At 36.1% G+C, this 27,780-nt stretch overlaps 1 protein-coding gene across 2 annotated transcripts in view; it reads right to left on the bottom strand.

Moving 5' to 3' along the window:
- LOC120277284 (ATP-dependent DNA helicase 2 subunit KU70) overlaps positions 1-26,401 on the bottom strand; it is a 35,576-nt gene extending 9,175 nt beyond the window's left edge. For both annotated transcript variants that reach the window (XM_039284066.1, XM_039284067.1), the window contains exons 1-13: positions 26,202-26,401; positions 26,013-26,096; positions 21,959-22,072; positions 19,093-19,207; positions 18,444-18,549; positions 18,230-18,347; positions 18,039-18,122; positions 17,885-17,943; positions 14,321-14,454; positions 13,863-13,906; positions 10,129-10,205; positions 8,538-8,685; positions 222-283 (exon numbers count right to left, since the gene is read on the bottom strand). In XM_039284066.1, the coding sequence (XP_039140000.1) occupies positions 222-283; positions 8,538-8,685; positions 10,129-10,205; positions 13,863-13,906; positions 14,321-14,454; positions 17,885-17,943; positions 18,039-18,122; positions 18,230-18,347; positions 18,444-18,549; positions 19,093-19,207; positions 21,959-22,072; positions 26,013-26,096; positions 26,202-26,264 (1,208 nt within the window). In that variant the 5' untranslated portion in view covers positions 26,265-26,401. The remainder of the gene's footprint in view (positions 1-221; positions 284-8,537; positions 8,686-10,128; positions 10,206-13,862; positions 13,907-14,320; positions 14,455-17,884; positions 17,944-18,038; positions 18,123-18,229; positions 18,348-18,443; positions 18,550-19,092; positions 19,208-21,958; positions 22,073-26,012; positions 26,097-26,201) is intronic.
- Between the last annotated feature and the right edge of the window lie 1,379 nt (positions 26,402-27,780).

Genomic DNA, 27,780 nt, shown 5'->3' with positions numbered 1-27,780 from the left:
TTTAATCTTAAAATACTCATATATAAGCACATCAATCTAAAAAAAATTAAAAGATGTGGAAAATACCTCAATAGACTTGTTGGACAAGCTAAACAGCCAAAACAACCATTACTCATTAAAAAGAAAAAGAAAAAAAAAAGAGTCGTATCTCAAAAACTATTCCAATATCTTAATCAAAGGAAACAATTAGTAGATGCAAGAGTGGGATATAGACTACAAACCGCTTAAGCTGTAGCATTGATCTATGCAATGCAATAAAAATCTGAGTGCTTCCAATTATTGTCTGCATCAAGCAATAAATATAAGTTACCTAGATATTTGGATGAGACATTAGCTAAGTATTTTACACAAATGTAAAGAAAAATTAGGCAGAACTTTAAAAAAAATTCCATTGTAACTTCACTCATAGTTTATCAAAATAAAAAAAAAAAATAACAATCAACTACATCAAATTTGTTGAAATAAGTAAATTTGATTGAATAAGTTGAAGGATAAGCAATTGAAGCCTTATGGTAAATTTTCAACATCTCCTAATATACCAACATTTGTTAGGATTATCAGTGTTAGAGGTCAAATAGTATGACAAGAAGAAGATTAAGAAGGTATTGAATCCTATTTCAGACAAGATGTTAGATCAGTTTTATTTGATTGGAAAACATCCCTCATCATCAGGATGAGGATAAAGCTGAGGATGAAACAACTTTTGCGTTATACTAGTTGAATGGGAAGAAACCCATGGGGCCACACAACGAGATTGAGAATCTATTGAATCCTTATATATGACAGATGCTCGATCAGCCCAAATTGATTAGGAAGCCCATCCTTCATCCAGATGAGGATAAAGCCAAAGACAAAATCACTCTTGCTTTACATTTCAAAGTCAAGAAGCAAAACCGCTACTGTGACCATGTACAAGAGGAAACAAAGGATGTTTATGAAGAGAGGTAAGAGATGAATGAGTCGTGTCATTGATATACATGTATTAGATGATGAAAACATCTAAGAGGCCAATAAAGGCCCGCCTTTGAATGCTCATGAAATTAATGCTCAATGGGTTCAGAGGAAAATTTCACACGCATATGAAGAGATTACGCACAACTTCATGAGTTATATGTAGAATAGTGCAACATGGTTATTTAAAACGGACAAGCATATATCAAGGGGGAATATTAAATTAATTAACAGCTTTACAACAGTTAAGTTCATAAATATGGATCTAAAGATAGAAGTCTGCGTACTCATCTTATCCACTTAAGCTTTTGGGTTAGATCAAGCATGGATAATATATTTAGTTTGCATCTAATACTTCTCAATCTCCTTGTTAGGGTCATGATCATCACCCTTCACTACTTCCAACCCTTATTGGCAGCACAAAATAAAATAAAATAAAATAAAATAAAAAAGATAAGATTTCTTTTTCAGATATCCCAACATGCAAAAATGGCACAGGATGATCAACAGATGTCTCAGAAGAGATGATGACAAGAAAATCTTGTATATCTCGACCAAATCTATCTAATTGCTCAAACTTACCACAGGCAACAATTCCTGCTAAAGTATGACCTACAGTGCTAGACACATCCCAAGACCAAGAAAAGGAATTTCTCGCCCAGAAAGGCTCTATGGCACAATCTTAGATATAAAGCAAATCAGACAAGAAATCATAGAAGAAAAACAGGAATCCATTAATGGATCTAGATTCTAGAAACTGAAAAGAAGCCTTCAAATACAAAGTGCAGTCTACCACACTCCTGCAAAAATAACAAAAAGATTAGGGTTATTACTTATTAGCATATTTTCAGACATTATTACTTGTTTAAATTAAACTATGATAAACACCTAATAAGGGATAAGCATAATAGTAGCCATAAAATATTAAATAATAGTACTTTAACAATAGTGACTGATAAGAATTGTGATTCCCTGAATTTATCGTATTTTACTCATGTATTTTTATGCGAATTTTGAATGGTTTTATGGAATTGTGCAAAATTTATCACATTTGTGAACAAATAAATGAACAATAAGTTTGTTATTACAAAAACTTTGTAATTTTGTGTTTTTAAGGAAAAAGAAGGAAATTGTACGAAAATATCTTTAAGTGTTGAAGAGCTGACACACCTTGGCCGTGTTAGTTCATTTGAGAAGGAGCCACGTTCAAAGACACTGTCCTGTCAACATTGCCGCAGAACAAGAAAAGCAGAGAACCCCATGACACAATTGTGTTGGTTCAAAATCAATCTTGATGTTCTCCAGAGTATAAAAGGGGTATAAACCAACTTCCAGTGAGAACATTGTGATTGAAAGAGAGGATTGGAGAGACGAATTAAAGATTCAAGAAGAGGAGAAGGGAACAGCTTAAGAAGATCAATCTGAGTTTGAATTTAGATTTGTCTTTAGTATGGAGTAGAACTATTAGTATGGGTTTGGTGTAAATTTTGAAATTCTTAGATGGTCTAGCATTCTTGTTTGTTGAATTCTTTGAATTTATGCAATCTTAAAAAAAATCTTGATTATCTTCAAGCCACTAACGCTTAATTGATTTCAATGAGGTTTCAAGGAAAGAAGTTGAATCTCTATTCTCCATCTTAAAATTCATATGAGCCTTTGATACATAACATTTCAAATCATTTTCTAAGATCTTTGTAGATCTATTAGAGGGGGTCTTATATTCTTTCTTGATCCAATATTGTAAATTGCACAAGGAAATCATTGTGGTAATTTGTATCTTTAGGCCATAGTCTTCAAGGGATCAACACTCTTCTGACTCTTTATTACTTGGTCAACTAGTATACTTGCTAGGGCAAAGATTACACTAATCAATGACAAGCATTAAGCCTAATCAAGAACCATCTCTCTGTCAAGTTAGCTTGGAAGCAACGTGGCCCAACTTGTGCTAATTAAATTTTGCCTAGAAGATCAAGCCAAAGCATTATTAACCTACCTACGATGAACTATCAAGAAATTCTAATTATTGTACAAGGAATTCAAAATTAAAGTTTCTATGTTGTTTAACCAATTGAGGTTACCTTTCATCCTTGTGCCTGACCACGAATGAATTACTCTTGATAATTAATGCTAAGAACAAAATCATAATTAACCTGATTTCACAACACATTCAAATCATCCCTGGCTATTGCAAGCCCAACTCTAATCACTGCTAGTTGTGCCACCATGTCCAAACAATAAATCAAAGATAAAGAAAGATAACTTTATTAATCGACAATAATCAAATTAACATAGCTTTACAGCAAGGGACCGAAATGCTCTGCCTATCAACTGACTAGTGAAATCTATAGCCCAACTATTTACACTACTAATCTCCTGCTGCCGCAATTTGGTTAGGGCATATCCTAGATTATCCCAGGTTATCTTATCAACTCCAAACAAACATTCAAATTGGACAAAAGTTACCCCACCAATAATTTTTACGAGACTTAATTATTTAAATAAATAGAATTAATACTATCTTAATAAATATTAATATTACTAGACATCCCTCATTAATTAAAAATATAATTTATGTCTTAAATATTTACTCTAATTAATATCAATGAAGCAAAAGGCTTGCCGACTTCAAAAAGTTTTACCATCCAAATGGATTCAAATAACGAAACCCAAGCTCTGTCATCCCAACCCTAACTAAACATGTCTAGGCTAGAAGAAAGACTGTTTACAGGATGAAGAAGGAAGCACATTAGATGCAAAGGCAATGGAAAGCACAACACTTCCTTGTGGTTGTTGTTAGATGTATTATAGTATTGTATATATATATACATGTATATGTATGGATATACGTATATGTATACTTATGTGTTCTATATGTAGACCCAAAGGGTCACTCATGTATGTTGTTCAATGTATGAGGACTTCGATCCATTCTTCATCAATCTCTTCTAACATGGTATCAGACGCCTAGGTTCTTCCGGTCGCCGCCACGTCACCGCCACCCGACCACCGCCCACCCTTCTCTCTCTCTCTCCCCGAGCGCCCCACCCGCTCTCTCTTTCACTTGCTGGTCTCCTCCTTTTTCCATTGCCAACACCGCGGTCCTCTCTCAATCTCCGGCCATCTACTTGGGCAATCTTCTTCTCCATCATCGCCAACAACTTTCCAGTAAACCGTCACTTTCATTCATTCATTCAAAAACACTCCAGATTTGGTTCTCCCTTTGAGCAGCCTGTCGCACCTGACCCTCGCCGACCTTCACATTGTGTACGCCCGCCTCATCGCCATCTTTTATCTTCACAACCAAGCTTTTTTTCCACTTCTATTTCCTTGTTTAAAAACCTTATCCAAAGAAGATCACTCGCACCGGCATCACGCCCGGTGCCCGCGTCGCACATCGCCGCCTACACGCCACCAACGTTGTTCATCTTCCCTGCACTTGTCCGCCGACTTCCTCTTCCTTCACGGCGCTACGCTTACTTCCCCGAGATATTCTTTCAAAATTTGAATTCTCTTTTCCAAAAAGAACAAGACACTTGCATTCTTCTTCCAAACACAAATATCCAAATCACTTTGGACCCACAACCACTTACACCTTTCTTCCAAACACAACGAGACAATCTGGTCTGGACCCACCACAAAGACTTTGTTCTCGATATGTCATGCCCACCCTACCTTGAAGCATCTCTACAAACCAAAGAAGACAACATGGGCCTACAATATAAATATATGTATTAAAAATCGTGCATTATTCTATCGACAGTAGCACTATTCTATATAGTAATATATATCTATATTTAAAAATGGTGAATCCTTATGGTTTCAATCGTGCTACTCCACCTCTTCTTCCCTACGCCTCCCGCCTCCCCGACACATTCTGTCAAGACCTCTCCTGTTTCTTTATCTCCACTGATCGCGAGTTGTTGGCGATATTACGCGGTTCCAAAGGAATCATATTTGACGGATTTCTCCCCTCTAGTGGTAATGCTCGTTCCGCCCTGAGTTGCTCCATCCGCCTGGGTAGTTTACGTCCTCTCGGCTTCTTGACTCGGTGCCTCTCTTCACATGACCCCACGATGCCACTTATCTGCACCATTCCCATTTACCCTCTCACGTAACCCGTGTTCGCACTGCTGATGGCACACTTCTTCCCTGTTTCCTCTACTGGTCATTTCTCTTCCAGTGATTTCTCAATTCCTTCAGTCTCTCATGTTCCTCGTTTATCCATGAATCTTATATCTGTTAGCTTACTGATCATGATTGTCAGGTTATCTTTGACAGTACCTCTTGTCGTGTGCAGGATCGCAGTGGGACGGTGATAGGAACTGGCCGTCGTCAAAATGGGGTTTATGCGTTGGATTCCCTTCGTCTTCCATCTTCACCTGAATCCGGTCATCAACGTATATCTCTGCCGTTCGGGTCTCATCATAAGTGGCATCATCGACTTGGTCACTTATGTCCGTCTCGTATGTCGTCCCTTGTTCGTCATGGCGTTTTAGGAGCTGTCTCTCCTCCTTCTGATGTCGTCTGTCTTGGCTGTAAACTTGGTAAGCAACTCCAACGTCCTTATCCCTTGAGTGTGTCGCAGACTACTGCTCCTTTCGAACTTATTCACTCTGATGTTTGGGGTCCCGCTCCCTTTGTCTCTAAAGGAGGTCATCGCTATTATGTTCTTTTTATAGATGACTACACTCGATTCACTTGGCTTTATCTTATGCCTCACCGTAGCCAATTACTGTCTATTTATCGCTCTTTTTCTGCTATGATCCACACCCAGTTCTCTGCCTCTATTAAGACCTTCCGGTCTGACTCTGGCGGTGAGTACACCTCTCACGCCTTTCGTGCCTTTCTGACTTCTGAAGGCACACTGCCTCAGTTATCTTGTCCTGGGGCTCATCCTCAGAACGGGGTCGCTGAACGTAAGCATCGTCACATCTTAGAGACGACACGTGCTCTTCTTCTAGGTGCATTTCTTCCCCCTCATTTTTGGGCAGAAGCTGTCAGCACTGCTGTTTATCTCATTAACCTACAACCCTCCTCTTACCTTAATGGTCGTAGTCCAGGTGAGTGTCTTTATGGGACACCTCCTCGTTATGATCATCTTCGTGTTTTTGGTTGTCGCTGCTTCGTTTTGCTATCACCTCGGGAGAGAACAAAGCTAACTGCCCAGTCTGTTACTTGTGTTTTTCTAGGATATAGCCTAGAGCATAAAGGTTATCGTTGTTATGATCCCGTCACTCGTCGTATTCGCATCTCCCGTGATGTCACGTTTGATGAGTCCACACCTTTCTATGCTTCTCCTTCTTCCACTGAGTCCCCATCTCCCTCTGTTTCTTTATCTTTCCTTTTTCCTAACCCTTCGATTGAGCATACTCCTCCTATGTCTTCCTCTTCTCCATCATACAACCCTCCTGCCGAGTTTCTTTCTCACTCCTCTCTTGACCCCTCTCCTCCTTTATCTGTTGAGTCTCCTGTTGTGTCTTCCCCTCCTTTATCTGTTGAGTCTCCTCGTAGTATCTTCCCTCCTCCCTTGCTTCCTCTCGCTCACCCACTGCTCGTTTCACATACCACCGTCGAATCCTGCAGAACCTCCATCTCGGTCGAGTCGTCTCGACGCCTCTCCTACTATCGATCCGAGCTCCCCGAGGTACACTCTCACACTTATTCTTTACGTGATCGCTCTACTTTACATCCCCACGTCCGTTATGCTTCTACTAGCACCGATGTTTCGAGATGTCTTTGAGCGGTACCTCACAGGAAGCGAGTTCGATTACACGAGTGGCGGATCGCCATGGCGGAAGGAGCTTGATGCTTTGACTCGGACTCATACGTGGGATCTCGTTCCTCTTCCTCCCTCGTGCCGTTCCCATCACTCGTCGTTGGATCTCACGGGTGTGAAGACTCGTTCGACGGGTCTCTTGAGCGCTATAAAAGCGCGTTTGGTTGCTCGTGGCTTTCGGCGGGGAGTATGGTCGTGATTATGAGGAGACTTTTGCCCCGATAGCTCATATGCACTGCATGCGCACTTTTGGTTCTTTCATTCTGCTGCGTCGTGGTTGGGTTCTTCATCGACGATGTGAAGAACGCGTTTCTTCATGGGGACTTGAAGGAGGAGGTTTACATGACTCTCCTCCCGGCCTTGGTGCCTTCGGGATCCGTTTGTCGTCTTCAGTCGGGCTCTTTATGGTCTCAAACAGGGCTCCACGGGCTGGTTTGAGCGGTTCGAGTCTGATGGTTGAGGTCGTTTGGTTTCACCCCGAGCATACAGTGACCCTGCGAGTCTTCATTCACTCTTCCTCTCGTGGGACGGACCATTCTTCTTCTATATGTCGATGATATGATCCTTACCGGTGATGACTCTGCTCACATTACCTTTGTGAAGCAGAAGTTATGTGAGACCTTCTTGATGACTGATTTAGGTCCGCTTCGTTACTTTTTGGGTATCGAGATTACTTCTCATCCTGATGGGTACCGTCTCTCTCAGCAGCGTTATACTCACGACCTACTTGCTCGCTCTGGTTTGACTGATACCCGTATTGCTGCTACACCGATGGAGTTACATTTGCAGCTTCGTGCCTCTGATGGGATTCCCTTATCTGATCCTTCTCGCTATCGACATCTGGTTGGCAGTTTGGTTTACTTAGCCGTCACCCGTCCAGACATTTCTCATGCAGTTCACATTCTCAGTCAGTTCGTTGCGGCACCCACTTCTGTTCATTATGCTCATCTTATTCGGGTACTACGATATCTTCGTGGCACTGTATCTCGTGGTCTGTTTTACTCACGTCAGTCTACTCTTCAGTTGCAGGCCTATTCTGATGCTACTTGGGCCAGTTCTCCTGATGATCGTGTCTCTGTCACTGGTTACTGTATTTTTCTTGGCTCTTCTCTTGTTGTTTGGAAAACCAAGAAACAACCTACTATTGCCAAGTCTAGTGCTGAGGCTGAGGTTCGTGCGTTGGCTTCTACCGTCCAGGAGGTACTTTGGCTGCGTTCGATTCTACAGGACTTTGGTGTACCTATCACATCTCCCATTCCTATTCACTGTGACAGTACTGGAGCCCTTCAGATTGCTGCAGATCCAGTCAAACATGAGCTGACCAAACATATTGGTGTGGATGCACACTTCACACGATGCCATGTACGTGCCCAGACTGTGTCACTTCACTATCTTCCTACAGAGGTCCAGGTGGCTGATTTCTTCACCAAGGCCCAGACGCGTGATCACCATCTATTCATGTTATCCAAACTCAAGACGCATGATCCGCCTTGAGTTTGAGGGGGGGTGTTAGATGTATTATAGTATTGTATATATATATACATGTATATGTATGGATATACGTATATGTATACTTATGTGTTCTATATGTAGACCCAAAGGGTCACTCATGTATGTTGTTCAATGTATGAGGACTTCGATCCATTCTTCATCAATCTCTTCTAACAGTTGTATCATTCAATTTATTCAACTTATCTACAGCAATAAATTTCACAAATTTACGTAATAAATAACCAAATAACTAAAATGAACTAGCATATGCAGGATAAATTTGCTTATCATTAGATATGATCGAGCAAAATATACTCACTTCATCAGTGGGGAAGACAAATGTTGAAGGCTTCAAATTGTGATAATCTTTTAACAAATCCAGGGGCTTGAATCCTAAAAGACATAGATGGCCATTTGAAATCCTCTTTATTTCAGACAACTCATCCAGAGAAAATTTAACATTCTCACTGCAAAATTTACAAGTAATTAGAGTTAGCAAAGGGAAAATTGCAGTTCCTCATGCAATTGACAAATAGCAATAGTGAGTATATATGAGGAAATGAAATATAAGAAATTTATTTCAGTCAGAAGAAAACTGTGTTCCTTTTACTTCATATTTAAAACTCTCTTTTCATTGATTATCATTATACAATATATTAAAGGAAACATAAAGCTAATTGAAAAACATCAGCCAGGGAAAACATTGAGTAAGAAAGCAAATATAAATGAGATTAAGATACGTAATGTGAGGTTTTGCCACCGAAAACAAGTAGTTTAACAGTGACAGTAAAATGAATTGTTTTTAAATCACAGAAATTTCTGAAAATAAAAAATTTAATAAATTGGATTCACTTTGGTTGATCTATAGATTTAATTTATTATAAGCTTCTGTACAAATGAATGTGAAATAAAGAGATATATTACTGCAACAATCAATCTCATAAAAGAAATCATGTTCAAGCACTCAAAAACAAAAGAAAAATCAGCTATAAGAACTAAGAACAATATAGGTCTCTATATGAAAATGTAGACTTTGGTAAGCTGTAATATTGGTGCTCAAGCCAGAAATGAGAGCGTCAATCCTCTTAGCAACAATATTTTCATGATTTCATCATACACAAATGAGATGTAAACACCTGAAACATTAGGAGTTTGCAGTACAGGAAGATAAATTCACCTTGCACTATTGATTAATTTAAAGTGCTAGTCACTGAAAACGAAGGAATCAATCTCCAAATTGTCCTTCAGAAAAGCAGCACAGAATCCTTAAATGCTAATTAAAAAGGCAATCAAGTTAATAGATCTGTTTTTCATAGGTGTCAATAAAAGGAAATGTGGCTGTCAATGGGCTACAGAGTATCAAAATAAATAATTGCTTCATTGAAATTGATATATATATCTAACAAGTTCAATCTCCTCCCTCTGGCAAGTAAGAGTTTTCCTATATTAAGTGTGGGCTAAGGGCATTAGTTTCAGTTTAATTCAGGCCCAGGCTAACATCAGACCAAGATGAAATGTTCTCAATTCTACAAGTGTCATCAAAAGAACAAGGTTTTTTGCCTAATTAACTAACAAGAATGTCCCCATCAAAAAACTTAGAAATGATAGTTAAACACTGCTGTCATATATAATAAATGCAAAATAGCATTTGTTGATATGCTAATAGCTAAAAAAAAGGAGGCAAATATACAGTGAAAAATAAACTCTTCACACCCGTTCAAAATTTAAATCCAGCTAAATGTTAATAATAACAAGGTAAGAAAAGTAGGTGGGCCAAAAAGTACATTGTGATTAAAGAGTTGAGTGGTGTAACGACAAGCAAACCATCTGGGCATTAGCACAGAAAGCATTTAGAGAGAACATAAGGGAAAGAAGTGGAATTAAGAAAGAAAAAGCAAAGTTTAAAATACTTTTTGTATGGATGAAAGCGTTTTGGTGGCTCATGAACTAGAGCCCCAGTGTCAGCACAAATGAAAGACCTTTCTGCCTGCACAAACCAAAATAATTACATGATAGCAAATAAATAAATCAATAAGTAAATTAGGATGCCCCTCTAAAAATCCAATATCTGGCAAACTTACACAGAGAAATCTTTAAAAATGTTATTGTAAATTGCAATTTATTAAGTGCTTTAAGTTACACTTCACAGATATACAAGAATGGCTATAAACAGGATATGCACACCTACATGTCCTAATTTGCAAGACTTTTATAGCTATATAAAAGCTTACACATACATAGCAACCGTGATTGGCCACAAAGGTTCTTAAGTCAGAAAATATTATAAAGCATACATAAAATGCAAAAGCTATCACATATGCACATGAACAAACATAATTACTGTACAACCCTTGTCTGAATATCTAAACAGAAGAATTGCTAAAGAACTGAAAGTAAAACAATAACTAGCAACATAATCAAACTTCTTGTGTAACAACATCAAATTCAATGAAGATATTTCCTTCTTGAAAACAAATTTGATAAGTCCACGTAATCATGATACATAGAATGACAACAAAATGAAATTCAATTGAATTATATAAAAAACAGTATGTACTGGTTAACCAGCAAATTATTCAAAAACTATCAGTAAAAAATTCCCAAACACAAGATTATCAGGATAAAGAAAATCCCACTCTCTAAATAACATTTTCTTAGTGTCTGTAACCTAAAACTCAAGCATTGGATTATCTCTGTAGGGTAAAATGGTCAATTATGCACAACAAATAAACAGCAACAGGCTAATGACATGGTGGCCTACATCTCATAAGTGAGGATTAAGAGCAACCAATACCGTCAACTATTGATAATCCTCCTTACTCCTAGCAAAGAAAAACTCAATAACTCATGACTGGGAGAAAGGTCTTTCATTTGCACAAACAGCTACATCCACTGAAATTACACAAATTAAATAAAATAATTAGTTTTATATTATCCAAATTTTTTATATTTTCCCAATAAGAATTGCAATTGTACGCAAAACAAAATAGGTATACAGTTAAAGTTGTATTACAACATCGATGTTATTAGGGAATGATAGTTTGGCAGTGAGAGATTGGGTTAAATGGATCTTTTCAAATATTGGATCAAAGGGAAAGTTTTTATCTGAATTGACGAAACTTTGACCTATCAACTGGTACTTATCAAAAATTTTAAATTAAAATATTACTTAATAAGTGTGTATTTATATTAATATTTTTTTAATTAATTATGGAATATATTCATTTAAATAATCGAATCTTTTAAAAAAAGGGTTTTAGAAGGTGTTCACTTGGGAATAGAGCTAATCCCCCAACTAATTAGGCCCTGAGAGTAGCTAATGGTCCATCATAGGGGTGTAAATGATACATCACCACTTGCAAGCTACTCGAGCTCGACTCGTGAAAAACTTGAACTCGACTCGATCATAGTCGAGTTAAGCTCAAACTCGAATAGCTCGAATAGTTAGCCGAGCCGAGTTCAAGTATCTTAATACTTGACTTGAGTGCTCGCGAGCCTAATCTTGCAGTTATACATACGTGTATATATATATATCATTTATATTAAAATTACAATTTTATCCTCCAATAATATTTAAAATTTTTAAATATCTTTTCTTTCATCAAGATTAAAAAAGTATAAATTTGTTAAAATTTAAATTTTAAATAAAAAAAAATCCTAACTCTACCATTTCATAAAAAAAAAAGGAAAACCTCAAACCTAACTCTCTCTTTCCCGATCCACCTCCATCTTTGCAACATCGCCAATTCCCTGTCTCCATCTTCGCAACATCACTGGCACTCTCCAGTCTCCAGCCCCACTCAGCTTCTCTCTCTCCTTACTTGCCCATCAACCTCAAGTTCCCAAGAATCCTAAGAATCGCAACATCACCAGCACTCTCCAACGTCTCTCTCTCTCTCTCTCTCTCTCACACACACACACACACTTTTTTTCTCTTCACTTGCCCACCAAGCCCAAGTCCGAGTAGAGCTCTATTGGAGCTCGAGTTCAAGTAGAAGAATGTTCATAGTAAATGACTCAAATCCAACAAAAACCAAGCTCAATCGAACGAGCTTAAGTAGCTCAATTTATCTACCAAGTCGAGCTCGAGCTTTAAAAACAAAACTTGGTTGAGCTCGAGCTAAGTATCGCGAAGCAAATGTTTAGTTGAGCTCGAGCACCTTACTAATCAGATTGAACTCGACCGATTACACCCCTAGCTCCCACATAGGTTAAGTTAGTAAATATTGATATAAATATTTAAGTTTAGGTCTCTCATCTTACTAGTTTAAACATTCGAGTGAAATAAAACCAAAATAATACATGGTTGGTTCATATCTAACATGATATTAGAGATAAGTTAACTTATTTGTTTGCAACATGGCTAACTAAAAATAGACTAGCCTATAATGAAAGTAAGCATTAAATAACTTATAGTCTTACATCAGATAAGCTAGTAACCATGGATAAAAATATACAATTTGGCTCTGTCATCCTATCAACTCTGAGCTTTTAAGTTGAATCTAACCCAAGTAATATGTGTTTAGTTTGTATCTAATATGGTTTCATCATCAAGATGGTATGTTTATCTTAAAATATTAGCTTTGACACTATGTTATGTGAATGTTGTTAATGTAAATGTTAACATTAACATTATAACACTAAAACACCCACAAAGTTCATGTAGGGCTTACTGATCTGATTCTCCTTCTGCGGGAACAAATTGTGGCCAACAGGTATATTGGCATCTAGAATTTAGTGAAGGCTTCTCAAGTCACCATTTTATTCAGAATATAAATTTGTGTCAGAATATCTTCCTATCAACATATCTCACAACACAATCAGATTGAGCTTTACACTGTTGACAATATAATCTAGGTTATTTCAGCAATCTGAAAAATCGTTCATGGACAACAATAGTTGGGAAATCACAAGTACATTCATCATATTAAACAATTCTCTAATAATCTGCAATTTTCCTTATCACAACATTCCAATTATTTCCTCAACTCATCTCTGTTCAATAGTTCATGGTTTTACTTAGTTAAGTACCCTAGCTCACGTGTCTAAGGAAAGAGGAATGTGATAGACATGGATTTAAAGCTCTTGCTGATTTAAAAAAAAAAAGGCTTCAAGGTAGAAAAGAATCTACATCACACTAAGAATGAAATTTCAAAACTAAATAAGTGTGCTAAATAGTTCACTTCAATTAAATAAAATAATTTTCAAGTATAACACTATTCAAAAAAGAAAAAAAAAACGTACATGCAATCATGAAATATCTCAATGACTCCAACGGAACAATTTAACACAAATGCATAGAAATAACACACTAATGCAGAAGTAATGCAAATCATAGAACAACAGCAAAAAAAAAAAAGGTTCATTAATATTGTTTAAAACATAATGAACTACCACCACCTGAAACGTAGACCAAATAAGGTAGACTGTAGACATTCACTCTTAAATAAACAACCTGTAAGCTAAATATGCAAAAATGGGCAAATCGGCCTCAACCACAGTTTCTACAGCACTTTGTCAGATTTCTTAAGAGGTGATCGATTTTGAAGCATCTACACATGTTGAATTTGAATAAAGACAGGTCTATAGAACATGCGAATATGAATTGAGAGAGAAACTTGTCTTGCATCAATGTTAATCTCACCTTTAGAGAATGATTGGTTACAGAATCAAGCCATGTAACTGACCCTGAGTAGAATAAAAGCACCAGTGTCATATAAGAAGCACAAAACTACCCAAGGATTATATACGTGACGGAATAAGCAATGAGCAATGAAGAGTTTATGGCACATTCAAAAGTACAAAGTCAACAAGGAAAAACTATGTATGGCACAAGCCAATGCTATTTTTCTTTGATCAAAGCCAGTACTCAGCGTATTGCTTAGAACAAAAAGATTTATTATGTATTTAAATGAAAGGAATAATGTGCACAAACCAAATAAAGTAATAGAGCACAACAATCCAATATTGTTTCCAATCAATGAAAAGTTGGAAGATAAATGGTGTTAAAGTATCCCTACCAAACAACGACCGGCTCCCATGACTCAAAGAATGAACTTCTCAAAAGATTGTGGAAACAACTAATGAACATTTTCAATATACCTGGTAAGGCGGGACGAATCAGCGCATATGTATTCACTTCAATATTGATGCTTTTTGCAATTGAGAATGAGATGGTCCTCACTATTCGCTTCTTAAATATTCTTTTTGTAAGTTGATCTGTCATATCCTCCAATCTAAAATTTAGAAAAAAAAAAAAAAATTTGTCAATTATAAAATAGACTGACAAAATTCTACGAAAGCCAAATGCACATAACAAATCAAGGGATGTAACAAGAGAGTTAAAATTATTAGAGCAACTAATAGTCCCATATGGGTTAGGTTAGTAAATTCAGTTATAAATATATTTTCCTGGGTATCCCACCATCTTATAAGCTTAAGTTTTGATGTCAAATCAAGCACAAATAATGTGTTTGCTTTGCATCTAATATGATATTAGAGCTTAATTAATTGGTTTGTTCATCACATGGCAGCCAAGTAGCCAACTAAAATAGACTAGCACGTATCAAGGGTTATTAGCATAATTAATAGTCCCATAAAGGTTAAGCAAGAAAATAATATAAATATAATAGTCTTGGTTTCTAGGTTAGATGGGGTCAATATAATATTTGCTTGGTTTTCATCTAATAAAAATAACAGAAACTACTTAATTAACTCATTATGCAATCCAAAACCACCAATATAAACCATATTATCAAATTTCAATGTTTAAAGGTCTGTTAATTTTTTATTTCTTATGCATCATTATCGCATTGATCTCCGTCTACATGCCTTATATGATCTTATTATAGAAATTAGTAAAAAAAAAAACTAGGTTGACTATGGGAGCATATTGAAGAATAAATGCTTTTCTTTTCTTTGAACACTTAATTTGATGAGCTTTACATTCTACATAATTGATTTTTTAAGGTAGCAATTTTCTATCAAATATTCTTTATTTTTATTTGAGAATAGTATAATGAACAATATAACTTAGAAATTTACAGAAGGGTTGTTCATTAATTTAGCATTTATATTTATAATATCAATCACAATTGTAGTAAATATGACTCAATCCATGCATATAGATAAATATGCCTATTATTAGTAGTTGCAAACAAGACAACTGCTTTAAGTGACAGCACAGTCGGGACATGAATGGTATGTTGGAATCAAACTTGCATGCTCAAAAACTCACATGGTATTTTAACTCAAAAACTCATGCAGTATTTGAAATGTTAGGGTTAATATAGAGATGTAGGTGGGTTTTCTTGGGATGTAACAAAAAGTGGATAAAATGACAACATGATTTGGATCTATGTTGTCTCTTATATATGACATACAAGGAAAATGATAGGAGATACAGATTGAAATTGAGAGAAAGGAGAATTCTATTTGCAAATAGAGTGCACGAATCTTAAACACTCAAGTCAGTCCATTTGGAGAGGACAAGGCTCCAATATAATAAAGCAATTAACTTTCCATAAAAAAAACATTAGAATCAAGTATTTAAACAGAAAGATAATAACTGACTCCTATAATTTAGAGAAACAAACTAACTAAATAGTGCTAAGAAGTGGAGAAGTGGGGGAAGTGGAGCATGTGGCTGTTTTAGTGGGAAAGTGTCTTTGAATATGCTTCAGAAACGAACACCCAGAAATTCAAATAAGTTGACTTGGTCAATTGCCATATGCTTCCCTCGTGACTCTATTGATTTCCTTTTAAAATATGTGCGTAATGGAGGAGTCATATTAGAAAATGTAATGGAGTGGTTACCAGAAAAACCTAGTTTGATAGGTCAAAGATGAATTTCCGTTCAAAAAGGCTTGGCTTAAAGTAGGAACACAAGCACAAAAAGGGTTCCAAGTCTGCAGAATAGTTAGCCTCCATTTTCTCTATAAATCTTCTTTCTTCAGTTAACACTTTCACAATTATCAAGGGACTTAATCTTTTAGTTCATTACGATTTTGGCCGCATAATTAATGATGATTCCCTTAATACCATGCACTTTTTAGATTAGGCCATGTCTTGCCATTCATTTTCTTGATCTTATTGACAGGGAACTTGCAAACAATAGCCAAATGAGCACTATTAAAATTAAGTGACCACTACTTTGCTTTCAACTCCGACCCTTCCTTTTATTAGCCTTAGAGCACTAAATCTTATCCTAAATACACTTCACCTGTTCACTTCTTCAACCGGTTGCCATGGCAGGTAGAAGAAAGACGTTATCTTCCATCCTTAACTGAGCCCCTAGAGTTGGAAATGATGTTCTGCCTCTTTCTGGGAAGACTTAGGCCAAGATTGTTGGTTCTGGATCAAGAAATAATCTGCCCGAATCCTCCTCCCTACCTTGTTTCAAGAGGAAATCATTGAAAAATTGAATTTTTTTTGTGCATTATTTTGCCTGTGGCGCTGTTTTGATAAGGAATTCCAGCTCCAGGTACATAAGAGGATGCAATCATCCTTATTTGGCAAATTCTTGGGCATAGGCAGCCAGCCCCAGGCATACAAGAGGATGCAATCATCCTTATTTGGCAAACGATTGGGCAAGGCTCTATCTTTGGAGCAAGTGAAGCTCACCCACAATGACCTTTGGAGGAGCTATGGATCATTTACGATAGTGAACATAGCCAATGGTTTCTACTACATCCGATGTAAGTCCCATGATATGCAATCTAAACTACTTTAAAAAGAACCTTGGACCATTTGATGTATGGGTTTTCAACTAACATCTTCGCAAGAGAATTTTCAACTTGCATTTGAGAAACTCAACATAGCAGTTGCATTACTTCAACTCCACCATCTTCCAGTCGAAATCTGAGATGGTGAGATGTTGCAAGTCATAGGATTGCACTTCAAGCGGCTCCTAAAGATGCATGAACACACTACAATCTCTCAAGAGCGATTGCAAGAATTAGTGTAGAAATTGATTTCTCGTTAGTGGATTGGGAAAAGGAGGAATGCGTGATGTTACTGCTCTATATAAGAGGATAACATTTTTCTAGCTACAATTGTGGTTGTGTTGGATATGAGGAAACCGACTATGCATCCAAACTCAGCAGTCCATTAGATGGGGGAACTGGCCTGATAAGCCCAGCACCCTAAGGCAAGCACCACTGAAACATGCTATGCAACTTTATAAAGCAAGGTAAGGCTCTAATAGTTTTTTGTTGCAATTGTTGCTCTAACTACCTTACCGGAGAATGAACCAAACTTAGCCAAGAACTTTGGCCCATGATAATGGTTCATCACTACCCAGGTTGGGCAAGGTTACGGTTTAGGAACCTTGGCACAATGAGAGCATGTCAAATAGTGACACATAACCTGCTTTCTTTCCTATATCCTATGCCAATTTCAAATAAGGTAACAGAACTACATGAGTTTTGATTTCTCACACCCAAAAGGATACATAACAAGCATTATTTTTAAATTCAATAGCATGAGCCTAACCCTAATGTTTTAACTTGCAGTTTCTATAATTCACGTTTTTAGTCCAAAACCTCAGGTAAACCTATTAACCGGTAGGCTGGGTGCCTCAGTCAATTTAAACCAAACTGCGATGGAGTTCAAGATTGTTTACGCTATTAAACTGCACAAAGATTAGATACATGTCATCATGCATACCTTTCAACTGCAGATGGCAAGAACTGTGCCACCTCATCACCTTCCAACCCAATCAAATCCTGCAATAGAAAAAAAAATTGTCACTGCATGTCAATGTGAATAATGATCAAAATCAAGGAAGCAGTGCTGAACACTAAAAAAGGGAGGAACATACTGCATAGAAATGGGAAACGTTGAATGGCTCATCAGGTATACTCAAAGGAAGAATCTCAATTAAGATGCCCATTTCTTGTGCATCCTGCAGAAAATATAATAAACTCAAAAAGTATTCAAAAATTGTTCCTTCACAAAAATCTAAGCTGAAAATAAATGAATTTATGTCCTCATCAGTTGCAGAAGCATTACGTATGCGCGTTGAACAGTTGTTCTAATCATGTCTGTTTTAGCTGCTCCTGTGATATTCCCAAAAGGATTGTCTTCATTTGTGAATATGAGTATCCTCTTGCTCACATATTTTGGAGATCTAACACAATTCAATTGAAAAAGAAAGCTGAAATAGCAGAAAATTTAAAACTTAAGTGGATCAGGTGTTCAAAAAGCAAAAGTTCAAGTCAACTACCCTTTGCGCAATAATGCTTGCGCAACCCAGAGAGCACTATACAAGGAATTCTCTCGAGATCCAGGAATGATTCCATACTGACTTCCAATGTTGCTCATAAATGTGCCTGCCAGATTTCTTAAAGCTTACTAATACAAAAACATCATTAACATCAATATGGTTTGCCAAAATAATGTTTTAAAGTTCCAAAGTATTATTATAATCAATATGGATCCAGTTGTCTATCACTAACAGGAGCAAGTGCTAGATGGTTGCCCCAATCCCTCGATGTACATTATAGACTACCAAAACATTTCACCAAATGCATATAAAAGGCAATGCATGCTTATTGATTTTGCAAGCAATCCTTTCAAAACCAACTGCATGCCCTTTTATACTTGAATCCATGCTTCAATAACACAAAATACCACATTAACTGTACACTATTAAAAACAAAAAAAAAAGAAGTCCTAGCTGCATGTTAAATGTACCATTCAAATGTAAAATGTCCTAGCTGTTGTGAAGGTGAACACTGTATGAACAATTTAAATGAAAGAAACTTGGAACTACCAAATAGAAGAGATTCTTCAGTTATCCAATTTATTCATTCAATGAATTTAAACTTAAAAAAAAAAACGAATACACAACAACCAACAATTTCAGCAATTACCCTCAATACAGGAGAACTCTTTAATTAGTTTTGCAGTGGGCTGATCAAGATACTCTCTATCATTAACGTTGAAGACAAAGACACCATTTAAGTCCTGTAAATTTTTCTTTTCCTTCTGCAAGAAAAAAGGAAGTGAATTAAAATTTGAAATTAGCTAATCATAAGGACAGGAAAGTCTATCCAACCAGAGGAAAAAAAAATAGTGGGCAACTAATCACCAAAACCTAACAAATATAACCAAAAGAAAAATGTGAAGCAGTAATTTTAATTGAAGTAAACAAATGCTATCTGCAGGATATGGTTAGATTTGGATCATTTGATAGAAGGAATAACTAACATGCATGCAAATATCAATGAATCAAGGAGAGGCGGTCCACAATCTATATCATATAACATTACTACTATCTGGCTCACAAATTTCCCGTTAAGTATTGAAAGATGTTTGTTTCATGCCAAACTGCCCCCTCAGTAATTGTCATGCATACTTCTTTGTTTGCGCTGATCACTGACAAAAATTTGCTTTTTTTTTTTTTAGTTTAAGAATAAACGCGATGCCCTTTTAAGTTTTAGCTCCTTGATCCTTGAACAACAATGTAGCATAGTCTAGATCATCACTTGCTAATCACACCCACAAGAATTTTCAGTCAGGTAAATCAAAGATGATTTCATTTTATATAATTTTAAAATAATAGTAGATAATATGTTGAATTAGATTATGGTTCACCCAGCCCAGTCAATAGCTGACAAAAGATCCCTATCTTCAAGCCTGATAAAACTTGGTTTTGGTTGGTCAGCGATGAGCAAGAACATGAATGATAGGCCTATTTTAACATCACTAAAAGTGATTATAGGATGTAGGTTTGGAAGGTGTTCAATATCCAGGATGATTTACATTCAGATATTTCTTTCTCCTTGTTCCCATCTTGTAGCTACCTAAAAAAGGTTTAATGAAAACTAAGATGTTAATCTTGAAATTTATTGAGTTATTCCTCTTTAACCAAATTGTCTACATACATGGGAATATATGATCAGATAACATATTATTACATTAGATTTTTTTTTAAAGGGAACTATCTCATTTTCATATATGAAATTTATATAGAATCTTTGAAAAAGACTTTCCCTCCAGCTATGTAGATAGAAACTGAATCCCTACCAAAAAGGAAACCTCCTAATAGATAGCTCACAAAATCCCAAAATAGCAAGGATGGCATAAAATCCTCTACATTCACAAGATTTTTCTAATGAGCCACGTCCCACATTATTCTCCAGTTAACAAGTCCAGTTAACAAGTTCATGCTCGTAACAACTTAAAACTATGTTTGATTGTGGGATAAATATGTGGGATTAAGAGAATCTTTTTTGAAATTGTGTTTATAGTTGACTAAATTTTGACTTAATTAATACTAATGAAAAATTAAATATTTTATGATTAAATTTTTTTTAATTAATGATGCCTTATTAATACTAATTAATAATTAAATATATTATTTAAATGATTAAGGAAGGTGTTACTTGCCATGGAACATATCTTGGATGGGGATGTGGAGGGAAGAGAATGTGGAGGAATTGGATGTAGAATTTTTGGTGTTTGGCTGGCTGGATGGATGGATGAAAAGATGGGATGTAGAGTTTTTTTGAGTTTGGCAAAGCAATAATGATGGATGAAAGAGTGCGAATAAAGACCCTTTGTTGTTTGGTTGGGTATGGATAAGGATGGATATGGGGTGAGGGTCACATTCTGAAAGATACTAAGATTACCTTTTTTATACATAATATAGTTTGTGATTTACTAACCTTGAGTATTTAGCTTCAGTGTCATGATTAATAAAGGCAACATTAATGTTTGCATCAAATTACCTTTGTCCCACCGTACTAATTAATAATAATTTTTTATATTTGAATTAATTTTCCTAATAATATTTTCCCCTGAGAAAATTTCAGTATATAGTTAATGATATAATTATATTATTTATTGATATTTAATTTTTAGACTAATTGGAAATGGGAATATCAAGGTGATACGAACAAAGAAAATAACAAGGGATCTTCATCAAAGATATTGACCAGGATGAAAGTTAGAATTAGAATTTGGATGGGCTACGCCCCTACAAATTTCTTGGGAAGCCGTCCATCTACCATTTAGGGATGGGGGCTATATACCTATTGGTGATTTCAATATGATTTTCAAAGTAAGAATTCTATTTTTCTTATGGTAAGTTGTTTATCTATCCACCCCCAATTCCAAACAAACAAACACACCTTAAATCTCATAAAATAAGGTTAGTGGGATAATTTTTGAGTATTTTGTTAAGAAATATATCTTGCATAGTAAGCCTAAGCAAATAAAGCTTTAATGTTTTACATTCTCGTCAAAAAGATATTTGATTAGCAAGATCTAAAATAGTGAACTAATAATTGTCTCCACAGAGCACTATGTATAAGAGTCACACATCCAAAGTTTGCCAAGAGGAGGCCGCATGTGTTCGGGTTATTCTTTGAGATGCTACTCCTTATTTTATTAGGTCCATTATTTATTTCAGGGTTAGTAATGTCAGCTAAGAAATTCCATTTATTATGTTTGATATATCATAAAAGCAAGGTGCCCTAACCATATTGTTCTTAAAGCGAGCGCACAATCAAGGAAAAGTCAATATTCAAGGTCACCCATCAAGGGCATTTGTACATCACCACAATTCACAATCAAACTCATCAATCTACCCAATAACGCGAGCCAACTGGAAATAACATTGAAAAAAGGAAAAGTGACGCACCATCAGTCAGCCACGCCTACACATGGATACCAAGAAAATGTATACTAGAGAATTTTAAAAGTCATAGTATGCATCAATATCAAAAACCATACCGTGTTAAAGAAACAAATGGCAACCTCATCATAAGATTTTCCAATTATTTGCGTCTTTAACGACTGAGAAATAGAGCTAATAGCAGCATGAAAATAAGTTTGACTCTTATCTTCCTGCACATCATAAAAGCAAATGGCATCAGAAACATGCTAGTCATACCATAAGAAACTAAAATTATAGGTGACAACCAAAAGAATAAAAAAGATTAATACCAAAACTGCCCAGAAGCTCATTTCTTCTATTCAAATAAAATGGAAATAATCTCTATATTTTAAAATGAAAATTTTCCATCAACTCTTAAGTGAAAACAATGAATAAATGTTGATAAAAACAAGACAGAACAGTTACAAAATACAAAATATAGGAAACCAATAATGTAGTCTTTTACAGTTATTAAAGGGGAAGCTTTCACAGTTGTAAATGAAGATGAAATCCCTAATCCACTATTAGGATCCATGTGATTTGCACATGAAAACAACACAAGCAATACAGTAATATACAAATTTTGAGTTACAATACAAGTGCTTGTATTGTTTTCCTTCTGAGGTTTAATGGACAACGCAAAACTTTTTATGTTAGTTGCCCAAATTTTATTGTGGTTTATTAAGATCAAATATGCATAGGGTAATCTAGCCTCTTTTTTTCTTAACAAAGGATACTTTTGTCTTCTAGTTGTGATGTAACATGGCAAAATTTTTGTACAGTAGTTTTTAGGGTACAAAAAATGTGTTGCACTTAATTACCTTTTTGTACTATATTCGTACCCTATTTGCAAAACAGACAGATGACAAAAAATTTGTGATGTGTGTTGTACTTCAAATTTTCGCATATCAGACAAACCCAAAGTACATCCAAGGGGCCTAAGAAAAGCATAGAATAGAATTTGATCCCAATCTACAGAAATAATATTCACCCATGCAATTAAAAATGGTGTAGACAAGATAACATATAAGAAATATATTTGATTTAATTTTTAACAACCCAGCAAAATAAGGTTTTTAATCAAGAAATGCTTACAGGCGCCGTCCTAAAATACAGAAAAATTTCCAATAAATGAAAAGATGGGCAATGTTGAAAGAATATGATGCGCAAGGTTAAAGAGGGTTGTAACTAAATTAAAAAGGACTAGATCAGTAAAGAACGTAAAGAACTTGTTGGAGCAGAAAATTCAAGTGCCGATTAGAAGAACAACCACCACAGAGAATGGTCTATCATGGTCAAGCCCAAAGAACCCAGAGACATGATGAACATATGGGTAAACAATCATATGTCAAGCCCATGAAGATCACAACAAATCAAGGTTAAAGAGAATGTCAAAGCATCTATACTGAGAAAAAAAGTTCAAGAGAAGCATGCAGGACAAACACAAATGTATTAATTACAAGCTAACAACTGAAGCATCAATGACATGGACAAGAAAAGTAATTCACAATACATTGAAAAGAGTACATGATATCACATGGCACAAATAACCTCCAAATGCGAGTGATAAATTTGAAGCCCATTTGGTAGTACATACCACTCTGGAGATTAGTGTATCAAATACATAGTTGTCGCCTCAGGCACAAGGCTCAACTATCTGCGCCTTTATAGGTGTCAGGCGGGCACTATTACAAAAGCACGCACCTTTGAGCCTAGGCGCAAGGCTCAAGGCATGGGCCTAGGCGCACCTTCGTAACATCAACAAATTTATTTGGTTATTTTTTAAATATTTAGTTTAACTTTTAATCTTATCCACACATCTTGATGATTAAAAATAAAAAAGGCCCACATACAATCAAAGCCGTTTAAAATTGGGGTGACCAACACACAACCAATCAAGTAGAATCAAGACTTCATCTCTCCTCTTCGGGCTGATCCATTATTTAGATTAAGAGAATGATAAATTTGAAGAGGAAATTGATGATGTTGGATGATGATGGACTTGATGATAGTCACTAAAATCTAGATTTTATTATACAAGTTAGGATTTGGACTCGATGCATGCATTATATCATATTATCGCATTTAGTATTAAACATTTGAAGATTATTTTGCATGTTATTATGTACGTTTTTTTTTTTCTAATGTTTGATTGTCTTCTATGATATTAATTTTTAGGACATTTTAAAACTTTAATACAAATTAATCTTTAGTACAACTATTTCTAATTTTTCAATTTTCTTTAGTTGGGACTAGTGCACCTAGTGTTAATCAGGCGCGCAACTGCGCCCAAGGTTGTCATAGGCATAAAGTGCATCTAGGCGCAAAAGGGTCCTGGGGCCTAGGCGCAAGGCGCAGGCGCGTGCCTGATTAACACTTGGCGCACCAGTCACCACTAAAGAAAATTGAAAAATTAGAAATAGTTGTACTAAAGATTAATTTGTATTAAAGTTTTAAAATGTCCTTAAGATTAATATTATAGAAGACAATTAAACATTAGAAAAAAAAACGTACACAGTAACATGCAAAACCATCAAGTCCATCATCATCCACACATCTTGATGTGTGGATAAGATTAAGGGTTAAACTAAATATTTATCCAAATCATATCCACACATCTTGAAGATTGTTTTGCAAAACCATCAAGTCCATCATCAAGTCCTTATTGATGTTTAATACTAAATGCGATAGTATGATATAATGCATGCATCAAGTCCAAATCCTAACTTGTATAATAAAATCTAGATTTTAGTGACTATCATCAAAATCATCAAGTCCATCATCATCCAATATCATCAATTCCCTCTTCAAATTTATCATTCTCTTTTATTTTTAATCATCAAGATGTGTGGATAAGATTAAGGGTTAAACTAAATATTTAAAAATAACCAAATAAATTTGATGATGTTACGAAGGCGTGCCTAGGCCACGGCTTGAGCCTTGTGCCTAGGCTCAAAGGCCCGCGCTTTGTACCAGTGCCCGCCTGATACCTATAAAGGCGCAAGATGTTGAGCCTTGCGCCTAAGACGCCCGAGGCGCGCCTTTGACAACTATGCATGCGCCTTGCGCCTAGATGCGCCTTACGCCTATGACAACCTTGATCAAATACCAATGGAGTGCCTTGCCTACATCCATAATAAAAAGGGCACAAATAGATAAACTAAACAAAACTCACTATCATGATGACTATCTAAAATTGAAACTGGAAGTTGCGGATTTCCTTTGAACAGGGTCACCAATCCACAGAACTTTATATATTTTTACATGACATCACAAAATCCTATGTCTCTAGTAGTGTTGACAAAATTAGAGAATTGCAAGAGAAAAAAAGCAAGAAGACAATGCTAACACACAAGATTTACAAGCTTTGGTGATGTGTCTATGTCCTCGGGAGCGAGCAGCTGTGTTTTTCTTATTATTAAAAAATTTGAGTTACACGAATTGATATGGTAAACCCCACCCATTACAATTTACAAAATTACCCTTGTACCGTACCGTAAGGCCGTTGCCCCCGCACCCCCAATCCATCTAATTACAACTCCCCCATCACTCAGCTCCAACATCTACCCATGTACTTCTATATATGAGCCATATACAACAACTAGCCCATTCAATAAAAAGAAGATATGAACATCCACATTCTCAGCATCATTTTTCCATATGACCAGCACCCATCAAACTCTGATCTCCAATCGGAGAGCAAGAGTCTCACCGAATTTTATAGGAGTGCTTCAATCAGTTTCCACAACAACCAAAGCCTCAGATATCTCATTTCAGCAAAATTTAAAATAATCATACACTTACATAGCTATCTAAATTCAACACTTCTTTTAGTTTCCTCCAAATTTGTTATTGTCCAACATAACAATCAGTTAAACGAAGATACAAGAGATTTGTCAATAATCCTTGCATGACTAAAAACACTCAAACGGGAAACAAGCAACAGCACACATTAAGAATTCAAATTCAATCAAGTCCAACTAGTAAGTTAAAGCATTGGAATTATCATACTATAGCATTCACAGTATTGAAACTCAAATGAAATTTTAAAAAAAAAACAGTGACTTTCAAATAATAATTAAAAAAAAAGGGAATCAATCGACAGTGAAGAAGAAAAATAATCGATCTCACATCATTTCCCACAAGGTCAAACATCTTCGGAGAAGCGTCTATGAGATAAACCACCATCTCCTTGCTGGTATCCTTCTCCTTCTCCTGAACCAAAACAACACAATGAAAAGGAAGACGGCGAGAATCCCAATCCGATTGACGCATTCCGTCGAACAAAATCAAAGCGCAAAACAAAGAGAGAAATCAAACCTGTACAAACTCATCATCGGAGTCAGAATCATCGCGGAAGAGACCCTGAGGATCCAAATTCATGGTGAAGAATGCAACGAGTGATGAAACCCTAGGTTTCGATCAGCGAATCGAAGTCGAAGCCGGAACTTTTTCCCGCCTTTTTATGCATATTGGAGAAGAAAAAGAGTTCGAAGGGGGTTTGTGTGTCAGGGAAGGACAAAAGGAACAAAAAGACGCTTGCAAGAGAAGATTTAGGGTGAATTTACGGATATAGGCCTATGGCTGTCTCTTGTTGTTGGGCCTTTATTTGGGCTGAAAACTCCCCTGCCCATTAGAATTTAACAAGTTTATTAATTTTTTGCTTTAATTAATAATATTTTATTATTGATGATATCTTTTATGAATTCTTGTTATTTTTTATTAATTTTTAAAATTAATATCCTATTTAAGTAATTGAATCTTTTATAAAAAAAAAAAAAAGAAACTAACAATATCTTTGATGTTTACTTTAAATAAAATTAAATGTTCAAGCTAGACATGATACATAGGTGGATTTAATGTGATATTTCACAAATTGGATTTTAAAAAACTAAACTAAACTAAGATATAAAGGTGATAATGCATCTTCTCCCCCTTAAAAGGAGCTTCTGGTTCTTCTTTTCTTTAGCTAAGGCTTGCCTCTCTATGAACTTTCTTAAAATCAAGTCCCTCACTATCCTTTGTTCTCCACCTCTTAAGATTTCTAGAAAGACAATGTCTATTCAAGCTTTTTTGTTCAAGTTAGACGTTTTGATATCTAAGTCAAATTGGGAATGTGATGCACATAGTGGGAGACCAACAACACCAAAAGACTGGCTTGATAGGGTGGGGTTGCCCCTCACATATATGCCCATGCATTTCCTCTCAATTAGGCGATGTGGGACTAAACCAAACTTGCTACATTGCCCCCCGATTAGACCCAACGTCCTTGCCGGGTCAGGCACGCTTAACTCAATGACACTTTACTCAGCAGTGCTTCACTCAGGGTACTATTCTCAGGGTTTGCCCCTGGTCAGAACCCTCCATGGTCAAAACTCTCACCCAGCCCCACACCACCTGCTCTCAATAAAAGCACCAATGATGTACATAGTGAGGGACCCACAACCCCAAAAGACCAATTTTGATAGGGTGGGGTTGCCCCCCACATATATGCCCATTGACTTCCTCTCAATTAGGTGATGTGGGACTAAACCAAGCTTGCAACAAAATGTGACCAAAGGAAAAAAAAAAAGAGAGGATTGATTTAGTGGTTTTATGGTTTTATGGAGGTGAAAGTTGCACCTAACCCCTTGCCTTGAAGACAATAATTTTCTTTTATAGCTTTCTTGCCTGGGTGACTTAGTTATACTGCCTCTAGAAATTCATTCTACTTTGTTAGATAATTAGGTAGCCTTTCGCATCTCTTGAGGTTCATTCTTCTCTTTAGACGATTGGATAGGTCTTGTGGCTTTGTAGAAGTCCCATCTTTTGTTAGATAGTCCAGCAATCTTTACCACTAAATCAATCCTCTTCTAATATGGAGAAAATCTTGGATACAAATCCAATTCATACATGACAT

This window comes from Dioscorea cayenensis, chromosome 15 (genome assembly GCF_009730915.1).
Source record: "Dioscorea cayenensis subsp. rotundata cultivar TDr96_F1 chromosome 15, TDr96_F1_v2_PseudoChromosome.rev07_lg8_w22 25.fasta, whole genome shotgun sequence".
Taxonomy (NCBI): domain Eukaryota; kingdom Viridiplantae; phylum Streptophyta; class Magnoliopsida; order Dioscoreales; family Dioscoreaceae; genus Dioscorea; species Dioscorea cayenensis.
This window is presented reverse-complemented; position numbering and strand designations above follow the sequence as displayed.